Source organism: Falco naumanni, chromosome 5 (assembly GCF_017639655.2).
Source record: "Falco naumanni isolate bFalNau1 chromosome 5, bFalNau1.pat, whole genome shotgun sequence".
NCBI lineage: Eukaryota > Metazoa > Chordata > Aves > Falconiformes > Falconidae > Falco > Falco naumanni.
Genome location: NC_054058.1, coordinates 39375978 through 39390701, shown reverse-complemented (window position 1 = coordinate 39390701; position 14724 = coordinate 39375978). Strand labels below are relative to the sequence as shown.

Here is a 14724-nt window from a genome sequence, read left to right as displayed (position 1 = left end):
AAATAATCTTAATTCATATTAATAGGCAGTACCGACGTATAGATGGAATTGTTCCAAAAGGAGCTGTAGAAAGCTTGTTTTACTTGGTTTGGTCATAAGAAATGATCCAGCTTGTTTGACATTGCTCCTAGAGAGTGTAGTTTGGACATCTTTAATTGTGTAGAATCTATGGTTACAAAATAAGAAGATAAAAAAGAAACCGTATGTCTAATTCCTTTGCATTAGAAAATGGCTATCATGTTAGATTCTTTTCTGCAGTAGTCCTAGAATTAAAACATTATTTAGAAGTTCCACTTATTAAGAATGTTTATTATCATTAAAAATCTATATATAATTGTATCAGTGAGGACCACATCCTTGATTTTCACTGGAGAAACCTGTAGGAAAAAAATTACTCCCTCTAAGAATGTCATTGAAAAGTATGAAGATGTTGACTAAAATTAAATGGGTACATTTGGTTTAATATTTGAAATATGTACTTTAATTCACTCTACTGTGCTTTCATTTCAACATACTGGGGTTAGATTTAAATTGGGATTTCTTCAGTTTGTGCATGCAGATCAGGGCTTTGATATCCTTTAATTGTAGTTCTGGGGTGAAGTTCCTTTCCTGTCTGAATTTTCACACATATCCTATCTATCCATTGTATTTTCATGGTTTGTACAATCAGTATCACAGGTGGTGATTTTAATACAGATACGCTGTATAGGAAAATTTAATAAAAACTGACTACATATGCAGAATTGTGTTGTTTTCATAACAGATGTGTCCAGTCAAAATAAATCTAAACAAACACAGTCTCTAGGTGACAATATACAGAGTCCAAAATTTCATTGTGGGAAGACTGTTTTTATTGGAGGAAAATATATTCATGTAATCAGAAGAGGAAAATGGATTTTCAGTGCAAATAGCTAAATACTTCGTTTTAACCTGAGCAGGATTCCTGAAACCAAATTACATACCTTAAGCATAGGTAGTTTTCAATTAAATGCTTAGTACTAAAAGCAACTGCATAAAGCCCTAGAGGCACATGATTTTATTTATGGTCAGTGGCTTGGATACTAAAAATATGTTTGTATGAGTAAACATATATAAACATATATAATCGTATACACAAGGTATATATAATTATATAAATAAAATACCTATACTATCACATATATCATATATATAAATACACACACTATGTATATATATTTCAATAACTCCTGTGTTGTTGAAAACAAAGATCATAATGCTTCTGACAAATCCATCCTCAGCTCTGACCACCCTGTACTACCAATGAATTCCATGGCTTTTGTATCCTGGTTTGGGTACATTACTAGTGTCTTTGTGAGAGTAATAATGAAAGAATAATTTTGCTACCATTTTGTTGAGCTTGCTTAGAAAAAAAAGAAAACACCAAGAGAAATTAGTCAGCAGGTGTCAAATATGCACTATAATGCAACCATGTAATTGATATTTGTTATTATTTTTCCATTGTGCGAGTCTCTGTAAAATTTCTTTCAGTGTATCCTATTTCATAAAATTTTTGTGACAAATTAGAAGTAGTACTTTTTTATTTAGTTAGATAAGGGTTTCTGAAGAAAAAGTATTGAAACGTACCTGGTAATCTTCTGTGAAAAATCTTGACAGATATTGTTTTTCATAATAGCAACTACACAGTGGCTTTAAGTGACTCCTGTTTTGTTTTCAAAGTGTTGCCAGTACACCACAGAAATAAATGGTATATGTGCTCAACTACATGCAATAGCACAAGACAGTTATTTACACAGTAACAATTTGGTTCAGAATTCATCATGAAGGAGACTAATAAACCCTAAAGTGTTAGTGTATTGTTACATTTAAAGTATAAAAATGACTGTTGATCCAGGCAATCCAGGCAGAAGGAGTCAGGACTCAGTGATGGTGTAAATGGACATCAGAAGGTCCTGCAAGCAGTCCCCTCATGCAGCCAGCTGTGTGCCACAACTGTCAGCTACCCCTGGACCACATAACCCTTGTAATGAACAGAAGTGACCCTTCGTGTCAATAAAACATTGATAGCCAGAACCTGTCCATAGTTACCATGAGCATAAAGCACCAACAGTAAAGGATCACACATGGTTAGTATGTTCACGTTTTCCAGTTAAAGTTATGAAGCTGCCACAGATTCAGAGCATCTCCAGTCATCTTTGCATGCATTCGTTATTTGCACTTCAGTGACATGAAAGCAGCCTGGAAGTGCTAGCTGCCATATAAGCAGGGTCACAGAGAGCAGTACCTGCATCAGTGTTATAAGAAAAAAATAATCAAGACATACCTAAGCTGCAGAAGCTAGATGTTTTAGCTTGCTCTGACAAAATTTGAAGCACAGAAGATAAAGGCTTACTTAAACCATAGAAGAACTGTAACTGGGGGCTGGAGCTCAGTGTACTACCTCCTCCTTTTACCACAAAATAAAGACCCTCCAACTTTTAAGTTAACTATCTTTTACAACGCTCCTCTGACCAACTTTAAAAGCATTGCTGTAAGTCTGAGTGTACGTTCTCTTGCAAGCTCACTATCAAATGCTGGTTTTCTAGTAATGATAAGACAATACTTCCCGGCCCTTCAGGAGTAAGAATATAGAGGTTCTATTTCAATTTCTCCATTTTTCACTCCGTACAGCATACAGCATTTAAACCCCATACAGCAGAAATGTACAAGATCTGTTTTCATTAGGCTTACTACTGCCTAATCTCCAAGGGTTAGAGAGACTCCCTCACGAAGATGATTTCACTGTAATGAGTATTACTCCATAGATTGCTATGAATATGCATAGAAAGCTAAACAGTAATATTAATAAAAGTTCAACAATCTCGAAAAGGAAGAGAAGAATTTATTATATAAAAATGTTGAAAATATATATTGCTTATAACTACTACAGGTTTTTTCCATTAATAAAGTAGTATTTTTCTTGATATGTCAGGACACATTTTAAAGGGCTCAATTGTATAAAGTTTCTGGAAAGCTCACTACTTAAATAACAATGAAATACACTGGCAAATATACCAGGCAAATATAAAATAAACCTAGCTGATATTGTCAGTCAGATATGAACATGTAGTCTACAAGTGAATTTTCAGAGTATTATAAAAGCTCTACTTGCAAATTTGTCTAATTCTTTTTGTTTTAAGTAGTTGAATGGGAGAGAAGGTGCTGAGTTTAAAAAAACACAAAGCTTGTGTATCGTTTTCTTCCATCAAAGTGAGCCCTAAGTACATTGTTAGTGCTGGAGGTTTCGTTTCCTACCTTGCAAAGTTATTTTTGCAATCGGAAAAGGCTTTTTTTCTTTTTTCTTTTTTCTTTTTTCTTTCTTTCTTTTTTTTTTTTTCTATCAAAGTGTGGCTAATTTTGATTACAATGCTGTGTGGTCCATAGTTGGTTTAACTCCTATCTGTTTTGAAAATAAACTCTTAAATCCATACTTGCACTTTTAAATGTAACTGGTTGCAAAGCTCAGAATCTGCATTGCTGAATGGAAAAACTAAAGCATTTCAGCACTAAAGCCATCTTCAGGGAGATTCATTTTAATCTGTTTTTTTAAATGACTCTGTATAGATCTATGAGAAGTTTGGTTTATGAAGTCAGAAGGTGCATTTATGATAGCCTGAAGGGCATCTTGCATTTACTCTCTCAAATGCTATGTATATAGCCAGTCATCAATTCTAAATAGTTCATTTGATCATGATGCTGAAATATACTGAGATTTCACCTACCACTCTGGCAAGAAAGATCCCCTCACCGCAAGCCAACACCACACTTTTTCAAATATATTTATTAATTTGGTTTTGTACATGGATAGGTCAAAAATTCTGTTGGAGAAAAAACAAGGAAAATCTGTTTCTTGATTTAAACCCTTCTTTATCCTATCTACCAAAGTCAGACACTTTAGTAGATAAGAAGGAAATTACATTATTAGGCAGGGTTGTGAATCTTAGACTTTCAGCTACTGTTGCCTAGGAAAGATTGTCCAGAAGGTGGTTGAGCCACACATACCACTTCTCCCCCAAGTTTCCAGGAACACTTTGGTGGTCTAATGACTAGACCATCTCACTAGTACATGTTTCATCACTGTTATTCAAAGATGAGGGAAGCTCCCTACTTGGGCTCTTCTTTTGATCAATGTAGAAAATGAAGCCAACCAGAATTTGTGACTCAATCCCATTGATTGCTGGAAATAATTGAAACATGGTTGATCTTTATGACAGGCTAAGTTGTCATTAGTGGATGACTAAACAGAGTGGGTTTGGTCATGTTGATTAGTATAGAAGTTTTTATCGGGAAAAGTAAGTCTTGTGAGAATTTACATGGCAGTTTTCAGGATGATATCTGCCAAAACCACCTAGGACAGTGCACTCATTAACGTACTGAATTTCAAATAGATCTTGTTGCAGTGCAGTCAAGCTGCTGATCCTGTGATCCTTTGTAGTGCTCCAAGTGTGCCTCTTCAGTGCAGCATGCACTTGGTTGGTGCCTCTGCTTTTTACTGCAAGAGCTTGTGATCCAACGGCTGCCCTGCATGGCCTGTGGTTGCATCCATTTCCATGCTATTTGCTCGAAGACTGTGTAACTTGGCACATGCAAGGCTTCCTCTGGGATCCTACAAGATGTGACAGCATGATGCAACTTAGAAGTGGTTTGTTTCATTGGCAATATGATTTATTGTGCCAAAAGGTTCCATGTCATGATTTTGCTACTCTTGTCTGTTTTCCTATCTCATTCCAGAGCACATAATACAACATAAACAAATAGGCAGGGACATGTGCAATACTCATACGTCTGAATGTAGGGGTTTTGCCTAGTTCTTTACCATGAATATTTTAAGCATATTTGAAAATAGAAGTGTTCAACTGGAATATGTTTAAAGCTTATAAATGGCTAATTTTCTTGCCAGAAAAAAATAAAAATCATAATAATGTATCTGCTTTCAGGCAAAATTTAATTGCTTATTCAGAAAACTAGCCACTATACTGTAAAAACAGGCTCACATTCAAATCCTTTTATACCAGTTTGCTTCTAAACCATCACATTATAACACCTATACAGTCATCTTGTGCATGATTTCCTGAGTGGTCTGTTGTGCAAACTTATCAGTGATTCATTCAGTAATGTGAATATGTGTCAAAACATATGCAGGTAAGCCTATACTATGCTATGCTGGAATTGCTATATTTTGGCAATTGTGAGGCTGCAAGTGATTACAGAGCAGTGGAACAAGAAAGGGCATAAGCTGGAAAGTGGGGGATAGAAAGACTGACACCACTGGGACAGTCTGTTTTGCCTTTGGTTTGTGAATTGCATTAACTTTGTAGAATGGAAGAATCTGCTAAGAAATTTCAAATCCCCAGTAGATTTTTCTCTGTATTTGTATAACATCCCCTACCCCTATAACAGAGAATGGGTTTCTTTACCTCAGGTACCACATTTCCTAGTGTTGCTTCCCATATGAAACTGTGTATAAGTGGAAACTCATGACCAGCAACTCCTGGGGACTTGCTCATGATGCTTCTGATATCCTGCTGATAGACTCAGAGGATGGAGGCACAAAAGTACTGCAGCTAAATCTGTCACAACCCAGCTGACAGAGTCATTAAAGTTGCAGCAATAGCTTAAATTGTCCAGTGCGATTCTAATTAAATATTGAAAGTATATTTTGAACAAGATTATTAAAAGATCCCTTTTAACTCATGGAGAAATACAATTAAAATTAAGATTTTGACATAGCTACATTTTTTATGTAAGTCTTGTTTTTACAGTTTACAGCAGGCATCCAGGTGAGTCCCACTGAATAAGATGCATTCTTTCTAAACCTACCCTGAGGAGCACATAAAATCTCACATAATTATCTTAATTTGGTTAAAATGTCCTTCCCCTCATGAAAAATATCTCCTCTTATAAACCTGTTTCTTATTCAGATTCAAAAAAAGATCAATTTGTTTTTCATGAGAAGTTTTGCAAGTGTGCATCCCAAGCTGTGTTTTTCCAGCACCAGAGAATGAAATATAGTACATTGTTTATACAAGATCCTGATAATACAAAATAACACAAATTAGAAATGTAAAAGATGGTATTTGTGTTTATGACTCAGGATTTAAATTTCCATTGAGGCAGTCAGTCTCTAAGCATCCTTTATTTCCCATGCCACACTTAATATTTATGGTATAAAATTATAGACATTGATTAAAGCTTAACACAAACTATCCCTGTCAAAATCAAAGCAAAGTCAGAAAGTGGACCAGAAGTCTGAATTATGTTCTCAGTAGACTGAAATCTGATATTTAACACTGTTTAAATATAGACACTTATGATAGAATACTGTAGGAGGACATCCAAGTAGGCAATTTCACTGTTCTCTGAAAGACTTACATAAATAAGAGCTGGATGGAAAGTTGACACAGTATAGTCACTAGAGGTTTGTTTTAGCATACTGTCCATGTGAAAAGAAACACCTTCCCGGTAAGAGGAGATTACAAAAAAAGCCTTCTAGATCTGTCAGCTTTAGCGAAGTAAAACATTTTTATCAGTGAGCTTAATTGCCTAGGACAGGTTTGTTTCAGTCTTGGAAGATCAAAGAAACAAGCTCAGTGGTTTCAGGTATGGCAAGTTCAGAAGCTTAAAATAATTGTTCCCCTTTAATGCCATATATTTTTGAAGTGAACCAAGTTCTTACTGGTTTTAGGAGACTGTCTAACATTATATTTGTGTGTTTAGAGCCTCTGTTAACAGCAGAAGAGTGTATTTAACTTGTTCCAAAACTATTGAAATACATTAAATAATTTGAAGTTGAAAAATTGAAGTAAAAAAGATTACTCTTAAATATTAGAAAGAAACAAAAAGAAACCTCTGTGAACATTTGGCCTTATATGTTTATTAATTAAATTACGTATCTTTATATGTCTACATACTGTAATCATTTATTCAATAGAGAACAAAATTAAATCAAGATGGTTATAGTAATTACATTTAAATCCTTTACTGGTAGATGGTTTTAAATACAATTTAAATAGCAAAAATGTTAAAGTCAGTAGAGAAATTGATTATGCAACTAGTTTAAAAATTAGAATAGGATTTCATTTAGCCTACAGAGAGGCCATATACTTTTGAAAACATTAACTATTTTTTTTTCTCTGTACCATACTGCGTACAGTATTCCATACATATACACTGTGAGAAGGGAAGTATGCATCCATAAAGTAACTGGAACAGTTTTCCCCACTGTGTCTGACAAGTGGGCAGGACCAGGTTAGTGTATAGTACCATATTACAGGCATGCTTTTTACTTCATAGAGTTATTTCTTGAATTTCTTCAGTGTTTGATGGTATTTATTTTGCTTAAATTTAGCTATTATGATGGGAGCCTCTTAGTTTAAGATAATTGTTTTCCCTTCACTCAGGAGAAAATATATGTATGTCGTTCGTTCCGCCTTTGTCACACATTAAAGATCCCCTGGTGATGTTTCTCTCTCCAACATGTATCTCTCCAACATTTATAGAAGGAATCAGATAACTACTTTAATCTAAGCGGTCAACATTTTGGCTTTTCAGTGCCAACTCTGTGCCAGCCTGAAAAGGTCAAGATTTTCAGCTCAGTTATTGTAATTCTGCCTTAAGTGACCAGGTGATACAGGGCGCTAAAGGTTGAAACAGTATTTTTGCTCTAAGTAGACCATGCTCTGCGCTGGGGTCAGGTACGGAGTGCTCACTTTTTACAGAACAACAGCACTGGGAACACAGCCCCAGAGAACAAGATTTCAAGCAAAGGAAATTGCTATGGATAGGAAAAGTACCCAGAATACCATCTTTGTAATTTACAGTATATTACATACATGGATAGTAGCTACAGCTTCTCCCTGAGGATGTCCAGACACTTACAGAGAAAGCCTAGTGGCAAGGAAGTTATTTTGCCTGGTCCCTAAGTAGCCAATATTCTCTGATTCACCCCTAATCTTACCAGCTAACACCACCAGAAATCATCTAAGACTTCCAAATTCTGAGACCCCCTGAGCTTTCAACTACAAAATCATTCTTCCTGTCAACAGTGATCATTCTTCCTTCCTGCAGCTGTCAGTGCTAATTATGGACCAACTATCACCATGATCCCTAACAGAAAAAGAAATGCATTTAGTTCCTTTCTACCAGTCTGGAGGGATTTTAACTTGATATTTGAACAAGGAAATATTTTCTTACATATTTATATCTAAATCATATCTAACAAATTTCTTGGCGTTTTGTAGGTTATGTGCTGCTTTCTTACTTGGTTTAAAGTAATTTGACCAAGAAAATAAGAAATTAATTCACATTTGTTCTTACACATCTGGTTGAAAAATAGCAGTCATTTGTCTTTTAGTACATGCTCACAAAAAGCCTAGAACACTAAAACACAGGGCAAAAAGCAGCCAAAGCCTTACACATCTCTGAACAAAACCATAAGGTGTTGGAGAATGCTTACGCTTTGAGAGAGTCTGTCAGTGAGACAATTACTGGTCTAGAATATCTAACAAATTGATGCTCAAGATATCTGTACAGTAGGAAAGAGACAAGACCAAAGTTCTGTAAAGGTAAGACAGATTTTTGAATGACATTAGACTATAAAGACCAATAAGTGTGTGATTAAAAAATGTATCTATAATAGGCAACTGTTAATTAAAAAAGTGTAATAAATTGGTAGTTCATTTTCATTGCTGTTATAGGTAACTATATAAAATATTCATAGCAAAGTTAATTACCTGAAACCATAAAGAGGTAATGAATGGCCACTCAAACAATTGGAAGCAGAGAACTGGTTAAGTTTCATTAGGAGAGGTACCCTGTCATTTACAATTTGTATGCTTAGAAATGGATTTGGATCTCACACCTCTCAAACACTTTTAAATTGATTATTTTGTAAAATACCCAAAGTAAACATGTAGAGGAAATGCTTCTCCTGCTTCATTTTGTATCTTGTGAGAGACTTTTCACTGTGAGTAAATCCATTGCATCTTCATGCATGTATAGTTTATGTGTTCCAGTTTACTTTTATTTTGTCCAATGAGCCTAGTTCAAATGTGGTCATTTTTTGTGTACTGATTTTTCCTTTCCCTTTGGGTTATCCTTCATTAGATTGTAGGTTTTGCAATTGCAATGTGAATCTTTTATTTCTTTCATTTGTATGTCTTATTGTCCTACTGTGGATAGTAATCAGACTGTTTCCCTTGCTAAATACATGGAATTTATGCTATTGCTTACTGATTTATAGTCTTACATAATCTGTATTGATTATGAAATTATTGGCTTACTACATTGCCCTTTTCACCAGCATGGGTAATGGATATAGTTCTATAACATCAGGTACCTTTTCAGATCAGCTCTGGCTTATTATGTATTGATATTGTGTTCTATGCTGTATTTCACTGTTTTAAATGACTAGTCCCTTAACAGCTGAATTCAGACTATTTTTTTTTTTCCATGTGTATAGATGTGAGATATAGATTTGGTCATGTATGAAAATGAAGACCAGTTCTAATTTTGAATCTGAATTTTTGAATACTAACTTCATAAAAAAAGTATGATTCAGTGATGTCTATAGATAATGGACATAAATTAGGCTAAGATTTTGAAGGGAATTTTATGGATAATATAGGAGGAATGTTTCCCAAAACTGCAGTTCAAAAAGCTGGACTTTAGGAAAGTTGAAAATATTTTAACATTGAGACAAAAAGGTAAAAGTTGTGTATATGTTCAGAATGACTATGACAGAGTGGAGCTTTAGCAATTGTGCCATTTGTTTCTATGGGCATTTGAAATCTTCAAGACAGATTGTAAATTGATGGAAGTACTTTGAAGTTTCAAAGTTATAAAATTGTCCCTTGTCAGTCATAAAAACTGACTACAAAAGTGAGAAGAATGTTGAAGATTAACATGTCTATGAGAGGAGAACAAGCTAAGGGAATGTTTCTTTCGGTTATAGGATATTTTCATGGGGTTAAGCCACAAAAGTTAGATAGGTTAAACTAGAAAAGTAACAGTCTACATTTTAATCTTCTTAAATTCACAACCATTGTTTCATTTTTCCTCAATCAAAACCAACTTTTCAGTTCAGCTCACTGTTTGGTAAATTAGCCCGGAGCCCAATTTAGACTTGCAACAGGAAGGTATCTTTCAACTTAACTATGGAGAGACTAGAATGTCTGCAGTTTTGCACTCATCTTAGATTAGAGTCACATTGAAATGTGTTCCTGTGGTCCAGGTCAAATGTTGGCAAGCGTGCTAAATAGGAAAATAATATCTGTGCCAGCAATTTAGGAAAGGAATCTATCATTTGAGGTCCACAATCACAAGCTGATAAGGAAAAAAAAATACGTGGTATGTTTGATAATGTTTTAGCAGGTATTATTTGGACTTGGATGTTTAGGTTGAATGTCCAGTTTGGGGTACAATAGTGGTAAATACAATGGCATTTGTCCACATTTATTTTCTATTAATCTTTTAACTTTTTGGATTTTGCTTTGTTTCGTTTATAACAGATATAACTCCATCCTCAAGAATATTACCTTTTACTTTTTCAAAAGAGAACTTGGCATGAAAATCATTAAGAATTTAACCTTAGAGGGTTAAATAGTATGTAGGTACTTGGAAAGCTGTCTGTAAACATGTTTTGTAGTAATGTTAAGTTGGATATCACAAACATAAAAACATCAATATAAAAACTAAGCATCTCTCAGAAGTAGTAATACTGAGTTTTATCTATGTTGAACAATTGGTTTCTTACTTGTGATATTATCACTGTCTGGTGTTGTAATGATCATTAGACTTTAAGAAGATTCAGAGGCTACACAGGAAAAATATTAGAGTTGTCTGTGTCTTCATGTTCACCTATTTCATCATTATCCTCCATTCAGCTGTGTTTTGGCTACCTATGTGGAAAGTTACACAAATTGTTCAGTGATTAAATTAGCATATTTACAAATAATTTACAAATTATTGAAAGTTCAAGTTAAATAAGAAATAAGTAATAAACGAGTGTGGTAGCAATTAAAAATCTTTTGCTTCAGCAAACTGAAAAGTAAAAAATTGTATTTATTTGTAAGACACAGGAGAGTTCCTATGCTTCCTTAGGAGCATTAATTCCACCTTAATTTATTCTTTAAATCAAAAAGAGAGAACAAGTATGAAAGCAATTTAGCTGTGTGGTTCTTCACAACTTTGATCTGTTATCTGATGATTACCCTAGTGCTGAAACTTGTAAGATGTGCCAGACTTCAAACTCCATGTTGTTGCTTTATATAGTCACTCTGTATTCATTACCATAATAAAACCATTGAAACAATAAGCTTTAACAATGATGGATTTTTGGCGAGGAAATTGCTCAAAAACATTAAAAAAATCAAGTGAATAATCAAAAAAAATGATACACAATATTGTGTTCTTTTAGTTGCCTTTGACTTTGAAGGAATAATTTAATTAATTAAGACAGTGGTAATCCTAAGGTATCTAAAAACCATCAGAGGCTAAAAAGAAATAAACTGTTGTGGAATATGTGATGAAATGATAAATACTTGCAGTAGCGTTTATACAATATTCTTACTGACCTAAAGGATGATTAAGGATTTGTATTAGATTTGATCATTCAAAACAAAGGCATAGTGAAGTCTGTGTTTTAATGGATCAATGAAAGATTATCATATGAAAATTCAGATCTATTGGCTGCCAGTTAACATATCCTGTGATATTAGCTTTGTTTCACATGATGTATAATTACTCTCCATAAATCATGATTTTATAATATACACATTGTAGTATATCCCTTAATCTGCCTGAAAGTCACACTTAGCACTAATTGATGGCTACTTTTGCTTGGTGGGAACCATATTTTCTGTATTTTAGATATGAGAACCATTTGGACCATGAAAAAAAAATCAGTGAAAGTATTCAGAAAAACTATTAAATTACTGATTACTGTGTACAAAGGGAGTCAATACTAATGAGGTTATAAAGAACTTTTTTTCTGTTATTTAAGACAGACCCAATTGTCTTGTTTAAGCAAAATGCTTTAAAGCACAGTGTATTTGTACAACTCCAAAAGACACAGATTGTCTCAGTTTTAATTCCCACTCTTTTATGTTTTCCTATAATTGCTTTGGGTGAAATGTTGCCCTTAAGCCTTGGTCTTGGCACTGAAATCAGTGGGAGTCACACAAGTTCTACAAGGGCTGTAACTTGGAGTTTAGTGAGCAGTGAATCAGCCTGACTCATATCACAACAGTTTTCAACATTTATATTAAGGAAAAGTTGTTTAAAATGGTCCGTTCCTAAATTCTATAATGCTAGTCAGAGCTGATTCAAATGGTCTTTGCAGTCAGAATTTAAACATAAGTTAAAAAACACATTTGAAGAAGTTTTTTTATTATTATTATTTTCAAACTAAATTATTCAGATCAAAGTAAATATATTTTTAATGTAAATTAAAATTTAATGTCCCACAAAATCTTGGCTGCTGTACATGCTTACCAGGTTGTATGTAGTACCTTAAATCTTGCCTCCATCCCCACTCTTTTGTATTGTAGGACAGGACAGTGTTTTAGGGTGTTTCTGACTCAGGATTTATGCCGACACATTACAGTGACAGAAGCCTTTAAATTTACACCAGCTTTCCAAAAGTGCCATCTATATACCCTATCAGTGTTTTCCTGTGTTTAATATACAACATTATCCATTCAATAAATCATTTATTATATGTGCTCATGAAAGCAGAACACTGCAGAGAGATCTAACTGTGCAATTCATCAAAATAAGTAAGTTTTATGTTAGACAGATCTTCCAGCTTCTAATAGTATACCATGTAAAAACAGGACCTGAATCGTTCCATCCTGTGTATTGACTGGGAGGAAGCTACAAAGTCAGAGAAAGCAGCTTATTTTCCAGTAGCTGCATGGGATTTTTAATGGCACTACCAATAAATACAATAATTGTTTTAATACAATAAACCCTACTTGTATATGCACTAAAATAGTCAATGGATACCTCAGTAGAGGACTTTTACGTATATGTTTTTCTTAACAAAAAACACTTAAAACGAATATTGCAGTTAATATCAGATGGGAAGTTGGCAGAAAGCTAGCACTTCATTTTACATCACTTGGTTTTGCTTCATAGCCCTTTGGCGCTGTTTCCCTATAATGACAGTTTGGCATCCATTGCATTCTGTATGAAAGAATGAGTCCTGTTCTTGTAGTGTTACAAAATCAATGCCTAACAGCTCTTTCATCTTTCAAGTTAAGAAAATAAGGTACCCTAGCACAAAATAAGGCTAAAAAGATAAAACAAGATAGTGTTGACTATCCTCTCATTTATTGGTACATTTCTGTCCTTAACAGCCTTTAGTCATTATTAACGTGTTTGGGTTTTAAACCTCTCTGCATGTGCAGACATAATTTTGCAAATGCTACAAATGGCCAATATAGGATGGAAGTGTTAAGAGATTTAACAAATTGTCTGCTCAGTAGTTTTTTTCAGTTTCTTATGTGTTTTGACCACTTATTTTCTTTCTTTTGCAGATTGTAGCTTTGCGTGAACAAAATGCACACATTCAAAGGAAAATGGCAGGTGGTGAAGGGCCTGCTGAATCAGAGCATATTGAAGGAATGGAGCCAGGGCAAAAGGTTCATGAAAAGGTATAAAATATTGGTTTTCATTGGATCAAACAATCAATATGAGAAATAATCAGGTGTTAGATTTTTGTGATGAGAATATTTCATGGAATGTATCTTTAGAATGTTGTCTGCCTACTGAAACCAGTATCAAACAATGAGTTTGTTTAAATGGAAAAAAAATATGCAAATTGACATGTCCTTGCTCTTTGATAGGGTATTGAGTTAGACCCACAGCTTATAACAAATTTTTCATGTAATGCTATAATTAAGGACACTATATCCTACTGAGTAACGCTCCGTATGTCACGCAGAGAAGAGCAAAGTGTATATGTGAAAGGGTATATATGCAAACATTGCTGCCAAAATAGTCCATAAGGGAATGACAGAGACCTAAAAACTAGAGAAAGCCATTTTCCTCTGTGCTACCTATAGATACTTTCCAAATTCATGTCCATGTTGATATAGTGAACGGTGAAGAATATTTCACTTACTTAGCACCCTTTCAATAAGAAATAGGTATACAGAATTTAGGCTAAGTATTTGCCACTTAAGGCTGAAAGAGAAAAATGTTGGAGAATATGTGATATAGAAACGAGGGGTTTTTCTAAGCCTTAAGTTTGCAGATTGATAAAAAAACAAGTTGCATGTCTTCCCCCTTTGCTTCACTATCATTAATTTAAAATGCAAGCATAACATAACATTTGGCAGACAGCTGAAATGAGAAGAGCTGCTGCTTAGATCTTTAATTGTGCATTTTTGTCTAATGGCATGTGATGAACAGTGGCATAAATCATACTTGTAAAAAACAGCACTCATCATTATTTATTTATTTTATATGCAATCCAATTTACAAGGGCACGCTTGCACTGCAAGCATTAATTTTACGTGTTTTGCTGTTTATTTTATGTGTCTATTTTTCTTCGAGTAACCTATGTGGTTGAGAAACCTACAGTAAACAAATACTGTTTAGCTACTTTCTTCTTCCTAGCAAAATCTTACTCTTTGACACATCTGTGAAATTTTGTTAAAACAGTGAGCATCCCACTCCCTTGTGCTTTTAAATACAACCATG

The 14724-nt window shown here is 34.2% G+C and overlaps 1 protein-coding gene across 16 annotated transcripts in view; it reads left to right on the top strand.

Moving 5' to 3' along the window:
- The window catches only part of PPFIA2 (PTPRF interacting protein alpha 2), a 351100-nt gene that overhangs the window by 252027 nt on the left and 84349 nt on the right, over window positions 1-14724 (top strand). For all 16 annotated transcript variants that reach the window (XM_040595910.1, XM_040595899.1, XM_040595903.1 and 13 more), the window contains one exon: window positions 13557-13673. In XM_040595910.1, coding sequence (XP_040451844.1) covers window positions 13557-13673 — 117 coding nt within the window. The remainder of the gene's footprint in view (window positions 1-13556; window positions 13674-14724) is intronic.